The sequence below is a fragment of the Empidonax traillii genome, unplaced genomic scaffold (assembly GCF_003031625.1).
Source record: "Empidonax traillii isolate 1590-97213 ecotype Southwest subspecies unplaced genomic scaffold, ASM303162v1 scaffold624:size695616, whole genome shotgun sequence".
Lineage (NCBI taxonomy): Eukaryota > Metazoa > Chordata > Aves > Passeriformes > Tyrannidae > Empidonax > Empidonax traillii.
Window position 1 is genome coordinate 416,404 of NW_020955817.1, and position 15,846 is coordinate 432,249.

The 15,846-nt window shown below is 41.6% G+C and overlaps 1 protein-coding gene across 1 annotated transcript in view; it reads right to left on the minus strand.

The window, feature by feature from the left end:
- Positions 1–4,777: 4,777 nt before the first annotated feature.
- The window catches only part of CTDSPL (CTD small phosphatase like), a 48,511-nt gene continuing 37,442 nt past the window's right edge, over positions 4,778–15,846 (minus strand). Inside the window, exons 7-9 of the mRNA XM_027898807.1 lie at positions 12,579–12,671; positions 10,785–10,970; positions 4,778–8,843 (exon numbers count right to left, since the gene is read on the minus strand). Of these exons, the coding sequence (XP_027754608.1) occupies positions 8,718–8,843; positions 10,785–10,970; positions 12,579–12,671 (405 nt within the window). The 3' untranslated portion in view covers positions 4,778–8,717. The remainder of the gene's footprint in view (positions 8,844–10,784; positions 10,971–12,578; positions 12,672–15,846) is intronic.

A 15,846-nucleotide genomic window follows, 5' to 3' on the forward strand; every position in this document is an offset into this window, starting at 1 on the left:
GAGGAAAAGGTGAGCAGCAGAGCCCTTGGAGGGAAAAAGGGTTTACCACACTAGGGAAGATGTAAAGGACATAATTTAGAACTCAACTATTTGAGAAATGCTGATTTTCCTCCTTCTTTTTTTTTCATGTGCTGATCACGTTTCTGCATTTTTGTGGAAGAAAAAAATAACCAAGACACTAAAATTATCAAGAATACTTACCTGTATTCAGGTGTGGGGGCCACAGGTTGCTTTTGCAAAGGAAACTCGGCATTCATGGGGCAAATGAAGAAATTGCCTCTGAAAGATTTCTGCCTGAAGGAAGATGTAATCCGTGGACCTGTGAAGTGCAGCCCTGGCAGGGGACTCAGATATTCAAAGTTGTGATGCTTTCATTCGAGATAACGCCTTTAAAAAAACCCTCTACGGTGCCTTTAAAAGCCAGCGCTGCACAGCTGCACCATCTCGTGGTGTGACAGAGCCCTGCATGGCCCGAGCCTTTAAAACCTTCCTCATTTTCCAGAAACTTGGATCATGGATGCACCAAAGCCGAGTGCACCCACTGCTCGACCATGCCATGGCTTGGCCCACCGCAGTGCAGAGCCAGAAAGTCCCCTCCAGTCCTCCCCCAGCTCCTGCCCTCCCTGCCTTGCTCATCCCTCCCTCCGGGGTGCAACAGGCCGACCATTTTCCAACCACAGCCATCATCATTCCGAATATTTGCCTGATCCCTCCAGTTGTTATTTCGAGATCCATCCAGCAGATCGGAGATCAGGCCAGTGGGTGATTCTTCATCTGAACCTGCCCCACCTGAGTTACAAAGATGTGTTACAGATGATGGCTGGCACACTGTTACAGATGATTCCAATTAAATCAAGGCTCTGCTCTCTACTCAGAGAAAATATTAAAAGGAATATTAAGGGTCACAGAGCTACAGCCCTGTGATACAAAGCCAAGGGCGAGACCTGTATGTGCTCAGTCTCAGCCCTACTCCTACACAGCACCTGGCCCAACTCAGCTGTCTTTTCCAACATAAATGATTCTATAATTCTGTGATTAAACAGGCTCAGGCCTTTGACAAAAATTTTCCTCTCTTCTTCTGATTGCATTTGCTTGCGAAGGAACAAAATGGCCCAAGACATCAGACTTTATGCCTGAACATTTCAGAGGCACAAAAAACACCACAGATAAATTTTGCACGAGTCTGTGGTTCTCGGCCTCTCAGGGTACAGCACGAAGTAACCAGATTACGTAGAGGCTAGGAAAAAAACTTAAAGGCATTTTATAAAATTATTTTCCTGTTAAAAACACACATGAAAACGTCAGACTTCTGTATTTCTGTGGGTTTGTGTCTTCCAGAAAATGCTTAACTTACACCCAGCTTCTTCAGCATGACCCTTGAATGCAAACCTAACTTGGAGACACGTGTCAGATGAAAAGCACCTTGAACCAATCCAACTCAAGCACCAGGTGGCTCCCCCAGGTCCTCCCGATACCTTAGGGGATGAACATTGTTTGTCCACAGACTGGTTGACCCAGGACCCGTGCCAGGTCACCAGCTCACCATCACCACGGATGGATCAGCACTCCCAACAGGCACTGCCAAAATTATGGAGACAGATGCCACTGCAGCCTGGAGGAAAGGCAGGGATGTGCCTCCTGATCCGCTCTCAGGCCCCTTTATCCCTACAAACCCAGGACAGGAACCCACTCACCGCTTCAGGGGTGCTGTGAGCACCACAAGAGTGGTGCTGCACACAGGAACTGACAGGGGGTTGTGCAGGAAACCCCACCAGCCCCCAAGAGTTTTCTCCCACTTCCTTATCTGCTCCCAGAATCCAGGATCTTGTTCCTTTCTCAGCTCCCGCTTACGCACAGGCTTTAGTGGCTTTGGGAGCAGCAAGATGGCTTTATTCAAACATCAGCAGGTTAACCAAAAAGAACAGGAACTGAACCCACCTGCCAAATATGCTGCTAGAGGAAGGAGCCCTTGATTCTCAGCAGTCAGAGCTTTCATCTTTATTAAAGCCCAGCAAGTCCAGAGAGTTGTGAGAGGAATGGAATGAGGAGAACTCTCTGGCCTGATTCTCTGAAGTCTTTGCTTCCCCCTCCCAGTGTTTCCCCCATGTGGGCACAGAGGGGGATTCCTGGGAGCGGCCCTCAACTATGCATCATCAGACATGAAGAGGATGAAAAAAAAATAACACAGATAGTTTATTGTCAAACTGAATCAAAGCATGAAAAAAAAAAATCACAAGGTTACACTGTAAAGAAATTTGGTTTTCATCACAAAAGCTCATTAAAATCAGACAAAAGAAAACAACCCATTGTCAAGCCAGCAACTCCTCCGAGCCTCCGAGTGCAACATTTATTGAGACGCCGGGAATTCTGAGGCGGTGACATCGCAGTTTGTAGGGACAAAACGATCAACCCTCATTATCTGGGAGAACAGAGGTTCTGTGAGGGGGTGACGTGTTTCTGGCTGAGCGGTGACTCCTCTGTCCGCCTTCAAGCAGCAGCAGCAGCAGCAGGAGCCTCGTCCTTGCTGGAGTCCAGCCCGAGACGACAGCCAAGGCTGGCGGGTGCCAGCTGCTCTGCCTGCCTTTGTCCAGCATTTTCCTGCAATTTCCATCCTGACCAAGCGTGTTTACATCCCTGAATCGAAGGGCTGCTGCAAAATTAAAGGCTGTCGGGTGCGCAGACAAGAGCGGTGGGAGCTACGACGGGTCCACCGAGGCCTGGGGGACACGGACACGGCGCCTCCCAAATCCAGTTTGCTGCTGATCCAAGCAATGACCAAACCTAACCCTTTTAATGGCTTTTGAATCTGGGAGAGTGTGTTAACTGCAGACACAGAGACCTGCCCTGCAGAGTCACACCCATCTGTGCGTGCCCTGTGCTTCAGAGATGCCCGATAATTGGGGTCGGGCAATTACGGACAACCCCGCTCCTCAGCACAGCCCCTTCCCAACAACACCCTTCTGGGAAGCTTCCCAAGTTTGAGCCTGCCAACCTGTCCAAACCGATGTATTACCCACAGATCATTTATTCACCAGTAGCTCCAGCAGAACCAGAGGAGTCCAGGGGAGCTCTGCCTGGTCTCCTGCCAGCATAGCTGGGCTGAGGGGGAGTCTGGATGGCGAGGGTCGCTTGCCAGGAAAACCTGCTGGAGACTGTAGGATCCCCTGGAGCGCAGCCCACCTGGAAGAGGCCCTATCCCCACCCTGCAGGGGATTTCAGAGTGGGTGGCTCTCCTTCTGAGTCAAAAACACAGTGAAATGGGGGGAAAACATGGGAGGGTTTTTAGTGTTTAAGTATGTGGACCATGGTGTGCTCGGTTTTAATCGGCCAGGACAGGACAACAAGGATCCTTCTCACTGCTATAAATGAGCTGTTTTATGAATTTTGAGACACTTGTTTTACTGAGTGGGAAAAAAAAAAAAAAAAAAAAAAAAGGCATCTTTATCCTAAGTAGCAGCTAAGGAGATTGGTACAACTAAAAAACAATCCCCAAAATAACCCCCCTCCCCCAAAAAAACAAACCTAAAATAAAAATTTTTAAAAATCAACCCCCTGACTCACCAGTACAAAGTAAAGGCAGTCTTGTCATTCCAACTGATCACAGGACTAACTAAAAAATAATTTTAATTGAAAAACTAGTGTGCTATCTTGAGCCAGCTGCTTATTCCAACAGGCCTGAGGTTTTCTGCTCATAAAGCATCAATAATATGTGCCTTTTCCTAGAAAGGAAGGCTCTGCCTAAGTCTTACTGTGTCAGATAAAAAGTCCCAAAATAGATTTTCCAACCAAATAAAGTGTTTTATTCAGATATTCATGTGGATATGGCAGTGATGTTAAGAACAGCTATTCAAGTAGCTGAAGAAAGCCCTTCAAAAGAAGTCACACAGCTTTGAGACTTGAACAAATTATTGTATGATCTCATCCAAGAGATCTAAATAGCTGGAACATCTGCAAGAGTCGCCACCAATTTATTTAGCAGAGTTCATCAGTAGTTCATCAGCTCTGTTTGCACAAGCAGGTGCCAGGGCAGGCACTGAGGAGTCCTGCACACGACTTAAAAAGAGGAGAGGGGGAAGAGGGTTGGACAGAGATGGATGATTTTATGATTTAACATGGATGTGCATCAGCAGGAATAAAGTCCCTGACAAATTAGGGTAGTGCCTTTTACTGAAGAAGTGCAGAATTTCTTTTTCCCAGAGAAGTATTACATGCACAAGTAACTATATTGTTAAAATTTTTTATTTGTGACAGTAAAGAAACCATTCAATACCTGATTGACAACACTTCCCTCTCCTGCAAACACTCATATGGTATCTGTAGTGTTTCTCAAGTATTGCTGGATTGTTCATTGCATCAAAGTGTAAACAGCTCCATCATAAGGAAAAAAAAAAAACAAAAAGAAGGAAAAAAAGAAAGAAAGAAACATTTCCATTGCTTACTCCTCTGTTAAGGAGTTCCCAGTAGACCTTTAACAAGAAATAGAAGAGAGTCAGCTGGGATTTTACAATTCCATGTGAAACAGAAAACTGACAGCTGGTTTTGCATAGTTACCCAGAGATTCTGAAGCAATTGCCCCACGCCAGTCTCACCTGCCCCCTCCTCGCCCCACAAAGGCAAAAAACATCACAGCACCTTGGAAATCAGAGGCACAAACTTGTTTCTGTTTTACAAATAGGGCTGTGCGGTACTGTGGTTTATTAGGTTAAAAACAACCTGTAAAACAGAGGATTTACGTCTCCAGAACTTATATAGCTACTTTTTTTTTTTTTTTTTTTTGTCTTTTTGGATACACTGAGATTTCAAAAGCTGCAACATCAGCACACACCGGTGTCATTTAGATACTTTATTGTCCCCAACCAGTCTAATCAAAATCATGCTGTTAAGAAAGTGATTTGCGTACACCGACAACCAAAACACGTCTCCAGGTGTTGAGCTTCTTCCATGTTAGAACTTCGCTGTTTAATGAAGGTCCAAAGGGCGAAACAAAGAGACAAATTACTCTTCCAAAGCTACCTAAATGAACACAGCAATATTGTACATTTGCTACCACCTCCCATTCCGAGCCTGCCGCGCTTCCTGGCGGTTGTTAACGAGGACTCTGCGCACAGCCCTAGTTTACAAATGGCAATTTAATCGTTAACACCTCAGTTGAATTTATAGGATCTAAGGCAATCCCGCCTTACAGCTTAATTCAAAAATACCTATACAGGCAAAAAAACCCGGTTTTAACCCGACATAAAAAGGACAACAGAACTTCAGGCCAGGCAGCATCTCTTCAGCTGAACAGGATGGCCAACTGGAAAAAGACTTTTTAGTAACTTCTATAATATCCAGAAATAAAATTGAAACCCAGGGTTTACAACAGCCCCGGTGACCTGTATGCACTAACTGCACTTCAAAAAAATATGCAAAGAGATTTAGGAAACAAGTAATTTTTTTTTTTCCCTATTTTTAGTTTTTAAACTCTTGTATTTAAAATACAATCAAATACCCGTATTGCAAATTTTACAGACATTCCATTATCTGACTTTATGGACAGAACTATATTGCTTTGTTACAATCTAGAAACTAAATATAGAGCGTATTTATATCCACGCAAACTCCACACTTGAAATTTCAAGTACGATGATAAGTGTCAAAATAACCAGCTAGGACAGTTTGATCCCTCTGGCCAAATCTGAGTAACACAGGGGAGTCCAAACTTGATCGCAGAGCACTCCAAGTGGGTTAAAAAAATAAAAAAAAAAAAAATTACTGAAATCTTACAGAAAATACTCTTAATACTAAGAGATCAAAGCTGTGGCTAAGTTTTTTGCCTTTGTCACAAAATGTTATTTTAATGCTGAACTAAAACTAACTTATTTTAATAAGTTGGTTTTGGTTTTTTTTTTTAAAATTTTTTAAATTTGTGGGTTTTAAGAGCCAAAATAATACAGTTCAAGTACGGCTGTACAGAACACCATCAGAACCCTTCCTCCAGAAGCTGGTGCAGAAGTTCAGTTGCCCCTTCTATGTGGATTTTTGGAACAATACAAGACACTTTTTTTAATAGTCAACATTCATTCACAGACTTAAGGCAACTGGTTCATGAAATCGCTGCTTTCAGAGATTGCAAACGGATGCCATGGTTTGTCTCACGTACAACAGGTCACCACGGTGGGTTATTTATTGTCTGTTTGGTCTAACGCTTGCGAGAAAAGTCTTTGAGTTTTGTTTTTGTTTTTTTTTTTTTCAGCCATTCCTCTCATACCTGCACGACTAACTACAACCTGAATACTTCCCTGCAAACTGCGTCTGAAGCCCAGAAGAAGCCACAAAACGCAGTTGAAAATACTGCTCAGAGAACAAACTTCGTTTTTTTTTTTTTCTTTTTTTTGGCAGCTTAACGGTTTTCATTACTCTGAAAGTCAAATACAAAAAAATTAAACAATCTTAAACCGAAAAGTGAACGTTGATGGACTAACCAGAATCCATACGTCTCTCTTTTTTTTTTTTTTTGTCTTTTCCATTTTTTTATTTTTTTTTTTTAAACAAAGTAGGCTTTTTTTTGTTGTTGTTTTTTCCAGATTTTAGGTTTGACAGTTTAATCTTTTGTTGTGGCACAGAATTGTACAGTACTAAGGTAATGCCAGCTGGTTAAGAAACAAAACGGTGATGCCGTACAGACTCACACAGAGTGTGACGGGGCTGCCTCCAAACACCCCTGGGAGCAGCCACAGCTGGAGCACAGCTGCTCACTTTTATACTGTACCTACAACCTACTCACTGCCTGCCCTTCTGGGAACGTTGTTAAGCTGCTTCACCAATGGTTTTAGACGAGGATCACGAGCCGAGTCCATCGCCAAAAAAAGTTGGGTTTGTCTTTTTTTTTTTTTTTTTTTTTTTTTTTTTTCCCCCAAGTCTTTTGAGAGAAATAGAAAAGGCAAAGGGGGATCTACAATTCAGAATTTAGCACGAGGCTAATCAGAAGCACCAAATAGTCCATTTAGTCTTCTCTGATGACAGCCAAACGCAGCTGCACTTTTTATGTTTGCAGATTTCTGGGGTGGAGGATAATTAAAAGGTGACACTGGAAAGGGGGTGAAAAAGTAAAAAAAGAAAAGGTGTGCCTTTTCCTTCAAAGGCTTAAAATATTTAAAAGTTATTCAATTGAAAAAGCACCTCTGACACTGCAGAAGATGCTAAGCAGGTTCTCAAACTCAGGAGATCAATCTAACTCAACTCCAAAGGCAGAGGAGAGATTTTAGTCTAGGCTAGTAACTTGTGCCCTTCTAGCAAAGCTTGATACACCTCCCAGTCTGTACCTTACAGCTTGGGAGAAAAAGAAATACAAATCAGAGATGTGAGCAAAATGCTTTTTTTGCATTTTTATATACCAAAGAAAGGAGAGGGTTTCATCCCAATTGAAAAAAAGAAAAAAATTAAAAAAAAAATATATCCTTTACAGGTCACCTTTAACTGAGCTCTCTGGTATTTCAGATACCATTGGATTAATCCATGGGGGTGGGTTATGAAGCCTGCATTTTATTTATTGCCCAAGTTTGCAGCTTACAGAAAATGTTCCATAGCACAGGCACAGTGGCAAAAACAGTATAACAGCCGATGGTCAAACTCCATTTGGTGAGTATACAGTAGCAGCAATTAAAAGAAAAAAAAAGAACTCCAAACAGCTCAACACAGATCCAGCTTACCCAGACGGGTTTTTTTTTGAGAAAAGAACCTTAAACTAATAAATAGATCTCCTCCTCCCCGCTCTCCCAAGATAACGGTTATCCAAAAATCGAGAGGCAATGGCAGTTGTGCGTAAGCAGAGACAACAGAGCTTCATCTGTCTACAAGAGGAGGTGCTTCAGGTCTATCAGCCACCTTGTTTCCTCAGTTCCACCATTCCCTAACGCTCAAGCAACTGCAGATATGTTCCAAACTGCGCCCAAAATCATCATCACCATCATCATCATCAGTGGAACAACCAGGTAAATGAACCCAACTCACCCCTCCCACGGAACGCCTGAACCTTCCAAGCGTGACAAAATGTAATGCAACCTAAATGTCGTTGTGGAGACAGGAACCCAGCATCCTGGTTTCAACTTTTTTTTCCTCTGTTATATATTACAGTGCTCTATAAAATTTTTTTTCCTTTTTCCTTTTTAAAGCATTTAGACAATACAAGACTAAAAGATGTCTGGAAATACGTCTTATACAAAAATGAATTTTTTTTTTTATCTTTAAAATAACATTCAAAAAGGCACTTCATTCTGTAAGAAAAAATTCAGAGTCAGGTCAACTGCTCTAAGCAGGGGGGTAAAATTGTCTGCATAGTGGGAGGGGAAGAAAGGGAGAGAAATTCAACTGCTGAAATACAAGCTTCTTTTTTTTTTTTGGCATGTTTTAAGAAAAGCTGATCCAGTAAAAGATGTCCATTTATGAAATTAATTAAAAGAGTCCCATTTAAAATAGCTTCTTTTTTTTTTTTTTTTTTTTTTTTTTTTTTTTTCCTTTAAAAAAGTAGTCTGAACACATGACCTTAGGAGTCAGGCTTCTGAAGGCTTAAGAGCATCACTCATGATTGTCCTTCGTGTCCAATGTAACAGGAAGATCAAGAGTAGCACTTCTGACAGGAGTGACCTCCCCAAAGCTTACATTTGAAAGAGCTGAAAAAGATGGAGACAGCCTCTAGCAACTGCAATCTAGTAGCAGAAGTCAGTCAAAGTTAAGGGCTACCTGTTGCAGAGTTTATGAAGCATACTGTAAACTTCTTCCTCTTTGCTTAGTCCTTCAAAGAAAGGAATAAGATCTAGCAGCTCTGTGTCTGTCATGTCATCAAACCAGGACTGCACAGGCACCTGAAACAAAGCAACCAACAAACACTGAGAGGGTTTCATGATGTGAAGGGCACGTGAGTTTTGCCTGTGTGGGCGTCCTGTAACAATCATCATCATCATCATCATCATCACCACAATACGGCAAATTGCTAATCATTACCATTCAGGTGGAGCACCAGGTTCAAGCCCATGTTTTCTTGTACCCAACATCAACCCTGAAGCCAAATGCAGGACAGGTGACCTTCACCTGCATGTCCAGGTCACCTACGTCGTGACCCCACACCGGGCAGCTCAACTCGCTCTGCCCCTCCTTAACATTCCAGAACAGACTGGAAGGAAGACACAGGTTATAGAGCTGCACTGACAATTTATTTACTGGCAAGTCTTTTTTTATTTTTCCTCTCCTCTAAGAATTATCAGTGTGAGTCACCAGACACAGGAATGCAGCAACAACCCCTTCTGGCACAGGGTTTGGAGGAAATATTGAACAGCGAGTACAGAACAGAGCTCAGATTAAAATATTAGACCTCCAGAACAGGTTCAGAAAATAATGCAAGTAAAACCCTTCTTAAATATGTGGGCTGGGTGTGGGGAAGGAGTTCTGTGTATCTTCACTACGGAAGCACACTGAGGTCTTTGAAAGACGATCTTGGATCTTGTTACAAGCTCTGGTTTCTGCAGAGACTCGAATATCAGTTTGCTAGCAGCACTTTTCTATACATGATTAAACCACTCTGACAAGGCCCTTCACTTCATCTCCCAAATGTCTACAGCTCATTATTTTCTTGGCACTGATTTCTGAGATACCAAACAACGATCTGGATCAGGTTTTTAATTTTAACCATGAACATAAATGTAGAGCTTCGGCTCCTGGTTATTATAAATGGCAACTTCAAACCACGTGTGGCACCAGCTAGAAGAATGTTTTCACCACATCACTTGAGGCATCACAGTTTTAGGATCTGAACTTAAAAGCTGCCTGCTGCAAGATAAACAGCTCATGTTAAAAAAAATAAAAAAGAAAAAGCTATTCCAGAGAGGCAGGACCATGGAAAACAGTGCCCTTGATAAAAAATTTCCTACACTAATTTTAACAGTACACAAAGAAGACAGCCTAAAAACATCAAAGAAAGAACTGCACAGCCTGGTTGTTTAAAAGTCAGTAGATGTAAGGGAGTTCCAGCTTCTATCCTGGCAGCTACAAAGCAGCTGTAAGCATCTGTACTGACTGCAGCAATGCAGGGAGCAAGTGCCAGGCCATTCCATCAGAGCTCCTGGAGCCACCAAGCACACAGTGAAAATGCACATTGCCCCTAATTACTCCCCCCTGAACTACTACTGCTGCCTGTCTTTTATCCTTGTTCCTAAAAACTTGATGAACTTATTGGCTAACATTTCTAATTATGAAGGGAGTTATCACGGAAACACTTGAAGGAGAAGCAAAACAACACAACAGGATCTTGATTTTTTTTTTTCTTTCCCTTACCCACAAACACAGATTTCAGACAGCAACCAGTAAAGCATTCATTCTCTTGTCTAATGAACTATCTTCATTCCCACAATGAAAAAAAGATGGGAGTACAAGATGGTTCAGGCAAACCATCCTATCTGTGATCACCACTGCAAAGAACAAAAGCTGTGCTGCAGGGCAGTTTTGGTTTTTAGAGCTAAAAGTTAGTTACTCAGGTTCCACACCACCTGGTATTTCTCAAAACTGCTGGACTTCATGTCACAAGCTAAAGCTGAAAGCCTATGAGCAGTCATGGCTATGACACGCTGTCAAGATCAGTTTGCCCACGTCCTTCACCGCTTGGCAGTGAATCCCAGAACCTACTACCTGCAGCCTAAGAAAATACAGACACTAATAACAAGTCAGGGCTCTGAAAGGTTATTTTCTGAAATCAGAAAGGCTGGGCAAGGAACAGAAAGATAAAGTCACGCTGGAGTACTTCGAATACTTACTGCATTTTCAGGATGGAAGATGTAAGATGCAGGAGAATTATCTACTATAATAACTTTACTCAGCTCACGTCCCAGTCGACTCAGATCCTTCACATAATTTCCTCGGTGGAAAACACAGGATTCTCTAAAGAGCCTTGCCCTGAACACACCCCAGCGATCCAGTAAGTCGGCCACTGGGTCTGCATACTTAAAAATAGAAGCCAGAAACATGGAGTTAGCAGCATACAGATAAGGCTGGTTCACAGAGCCAGGCAAAGGAGGGACACGAAACAATTTCAGGCAAAATGCCCTTTTCTCCGTTTTCTTCCCTGCTCCTTGTTAATTAACTTACTCGCCTGCAAACCTGAAGTGATTAATAAAGAGATAATGCAAAAGTAGGACAATTATCTTTCTGAAGAAGGCTAACTGGCACTCTAATGTTTTCCGTGATTTACTGATTAGGTTTTATTTCTTAGGGCCAACTTACAGTTACTGTAAGAGTTTTCTAGGGGTTGATGTATCCAGAGATCTCAACTAACATTACTGTAAAACCAGCCAGTGCTAACAGAAAATCTACAGGAAGCATTTCCACAGCTGATTTGTTTCCATCTGCCTCTAAATATAAACTGCAAGGAACACACATCTGAGCCTGATGTGGCTTTTCCAAGTGATGCCCTTGGAGTGACTGGGTCAGTAAGACTCTTAATGTTACCAAAGTGCATAACTGGGCCACAGAGGATCAGACAAAGATGTTATTAGGAAAAACACCACAATACCAGGGAAATTCTCATTTTATACATCAGATGACACTTTAGGTGAGGCACAGCTTAAAATCCAACAATTGATGCCAACTGACCAAGGAAAAGCATCCAAATAAACCCAAACATGAATACCCACATACTTGAAAGAGGCAGTTTCTAACTTATTATTGCAGGGTAGGAGTTACCATTTTGCTATATTTTTTTTTCTGTATTTTAAAGTGAGAAACAAAATTGATGTTGAAATCAATCGTCTTCTGACTATGAAAAATAAACAGACACCTAACTTCAGTATGAAATTGTTGCAGTATTTAAGATTTTTACAACACAACTGAACAGAACATCTACCATCACTAGGTTGGACTAAAAGCTTGCCATGCTAGAGCACTGTTGAGAAATGACCAGTATAACTTCACAAACAAGACACCACAAATACAATACACTGAAAGTGAGGAATTTAAGATCAGTCCACTACTGTAACATCTACCACAAAACTACCTACGAAACTACTACTGCTACTGCAGACCAGAGGGCACAAAATACTCCTGCTGACGTTTCAGGCTTTGCAAAAAACGTCTCGTTTTTTCCATCTCCAGATTTGCAATTGCACCTTGACAGAACAACAACAAAAAAAACCCAACAACAAACTGTGTTCCCAATTTTCAGGAAATTTCTGAGTCACCGGTCGATCGTGTAGATGGCGTTTAATTCGGTGGGTTTTATTTCATGCCCAGCTTTAATGTGCCGCTTTTTACTCGCACGCTATTTGTTCTAATTTCTCACTATAACCATGGTAACTTGTGAGCCTTTCATATTGGCATCATGAGCAATGCATGGAGGCTACATTATGAGACGAGCCCATATGTGATGGTGTTACCATGGAAACAACTTACCCACACACTAGCAGACAAAGTACACACTGTCAGACAAAGAAGCAGAAAAGAAGGGGAAAAATTAAGATAGTACCAACTGTGGAAGTAATTATCCATAGAAAACCCAACCAAAAAGTCCACTGACCAGCACTGAAAAGGTTAATGAGATGAGGAGAGGAACAAACCTTGGCTAGACTGGCTGTGAAGAGTACACATTCAAAGAGCTCTCCCATCCTCTGAAGAAACTCATCCACATGTGGTCGTTTCAAAACATAAACCTGGAACGATAATGACGTTTAGGTCAGATGGTGCTCAAGGAAAACTTAAAAAAAAAAAAAAAATCCCAACCCAAACCACTCCTGCAATCCTAACACTTGAAGAAACAAAAGTTAACGGGGAAGCAGTTCAAATGAGATGCTGAAAACAAAAAAAGAAGTGCACAAGATAAAAGCAGAGATCCAATAATGAGAGATTGGCACGCACAGGCTGCCAAGCCCCATGCTGATTATGCCATTGCAAGCACTGTGCATCATCTGGAGTGATGCTTCTGGAAAAAAATCTCATTAAAGGCAAAGAGAGACAGGAGGGCTTCTCGAGGAACGAGGATTCGCATCTCTCAACCAAACCCATTTTGGTGCTGGTGCCTTCGGTGCTGAAGAGCTTTACAGAGGGAATAAATTCCATGAAGACTCTGTGATGACAGGAATTGCACAACAGGGAGCTGTTCTCTCTCTGTGGCTAAATCTTTCATTTTTTAAATTCCAGGTGCTAAGGAGCAGATCTCACTATGGAGAGTTATCAGTCATCCAGCTCTGCAGGGAGCTTTGTTCACCAAAAGCCTTCCCAGCACCACGCAGAACGCCTAAAAATGCTGCTTTCAAAACAAAGTCTGCAGCATCTTCCACGAGGAGCTTGCCCTGAAGATGGCAAATGCTCAAGATCTCTTTCCTCCTGAGCATCTTTCAGCAATGCTGTACTGCCTTTCTGCACTGACATCCACACAGGCAGCCTGGCTGCCTACTGTCAACAACCCGATTAACAGATATTAGGGCCTCCCTGCCTCTCTTTTCAGAGCAAGGAAGATGATTTTGCATTCACAGAAAATACCAAGATAAGATAACTGCTGCTCAGAAAGCCTGGAAGTAGCTCACAACATACTGGGGAGCTGAAGAGGGGAGTCTGCTTAAAAAATATTTATCTATCTTGTTTGCAGTTAGATTAGAAGTTTGAGAGAAAACACTGGCAGCATTTTATCTCCTTTGTTTGGCAAATAATCCCCAATACTGGAAATTTCAAGTGGAGAAGGTCTGGCACAGAACTGACTGAAATTTCAGGAATTTCCTTCTTTGATATGTAAAACTAGATTACTTGTATGTATTTTACCAGCTTCATGTTAATAAGAGGTAAAAAAATGGGGGTACCCAGAGAAAAAGCCTGAAGGAGAAAAATAAAGGAAACAGCAGCTTGAACTGAAATGTAACAATTAAAGCCTTCAGCAAAAGGAAAAAAAGTGTGTAATTGGAAACTGAAAACCTCAATCTGAAAGCAAAGTTTTATTAACAACATACACGATGGAGCTGCACCTTAATGACTAAAGTAGAAATGTTAATTACTCTTCCACTTTATGTAGCATCCACATCACACCATGAAGCCCTGACCTTCTTCAAGTTATTCCTATGAAATTTATCTAAACTATTTCTGGCCTCATAAACATTTCATTCAAACTCGGATACAGATAACAATTTATAATCCATATATATATTTTAAACAACCACAGCAGCACCTCACCCATCAAATAAATGTGACATTTTATGAATTAAAGACAGTTAACAGATGCACTTCAACACCACTCTCTCCAGATAATTACAGCAACATTTCCTGTATTCCACCAGGCATAAACCAAGTAATTTTCTTCCCTATAACAATGCAATTAATTTCTCATTAATTCTTACTACATGAAGTTGTTCTCTAGTATTTCCTCTCTAAATTCTATCTTCGAATTTTTTAGAGACACAGATAAAAAGACAGCTGCAGTCCCCCTGCTTTTGGGTACCCAGAAACTACCCAGCCCCCCAGTTGTAAAAGGAAAGATAGCAGGGTCCAAGTTACTCCTTAATAATGAAGTTTTTAATTCCTTAGCCTTAAATTATATTTCTGAGGGCACAAAAGGGCCACCCCAGAGTCTTAACTAGATAGTTAGTGCTGGAATTTAACATTAATTTCCCTTCTAAAGCCCAGTGTTTTCAGCCACAGCAGAAGAAGTCTCCTCTTTGCTCTCCATCCCTATCTATGCCCGTGCTGGCGAACTATTTCCACTTGGAATGTAATTACAAACTCCCTGCCAAGGATATGAACTTTGCTGCTTGCAACATAACCCACCTCCTCCACAAGGAGAGCACACAGTAAATCAACCCTGGAGCTGCAGCCCAAGAGCTCCCAAACCACAGGCTTGTGCTGTATTTGCAGGCAAGTCCTTGCAGAAAGTGCTCTTCTGGCTATTTGCAGTTCTCCTAACGCTGCACCTCCTCAGTGTTTAGCTGTAAATACACAGCATTTTAATTGTGTTGTCCCCCAACTGCAGTTTAGATCTCCTGCTCCACCACAGGGCACCCATGACCTCCACTAGTTGAGTTTCTTGCTGTTTTGCCTTAAATCTTCCCTGCTGGGATCTGGCCAACAGATCTGCTTCTCATGTTAAATGCTTGATCAATAATAAATGTCATCTCTTAGGATGAAGTCTCAATAAACTTTCTATTTAATTATTTCCCTCTGTAAAAGGCTTTAATTCCTTCACTCCCCCCGCCCCTTTTTTTTTTAACAACACTGATTTTTTTTTTCTTTGGCAGAACAACATATCTTAATACTTTGGATAGTTATTCTCCTTCAAGTTTTCTTTGGGAAGTCCTACTTAGCCCCTGGAAGCAACTCCAAGTGTACTGGTATCCTGGGCTACAAAATCTCTTTGGTTTACTTCACATAAAAAGCTTTCTTCAGCTGACAGTGCAGCTCTTTTCTCCTCTTCCTCCTCATTTGGAATTTTTTCCCCCCTTTACTTTGTTAGTGGCTGGACTTGAATCTCAATGCTGCCTGGTTATTTGTGGCTTGGCTTTTTCCTCTGTTGCCTGATGGCTTCAGTTTAAGTCTCTAGACTAACTGGCTCCTGGCATTTTTCTGAGATTTATATACTGTCTTTAGGGCATTAAAAAAAAAAAATCCCTCCTTTTTTTTTTTTTTTTTTTTTTTTTTTTTTTTTTTTTTTTTTTTTTTTTTTTTTTTTTTTTGTGTATTGCATGTTAACTAATTTCTTCCTTATCATAGCAAGAATTTGGAGGAATACAGTCTTTTTTTTATTACTTAAAATGAACCCTACTATCAACGTGTTAAGCACAAATCAGGCACTAGGCATGTTTTCACAGGATTCTTACAGCTGCTAATGGCAGAACCCAAGTAATT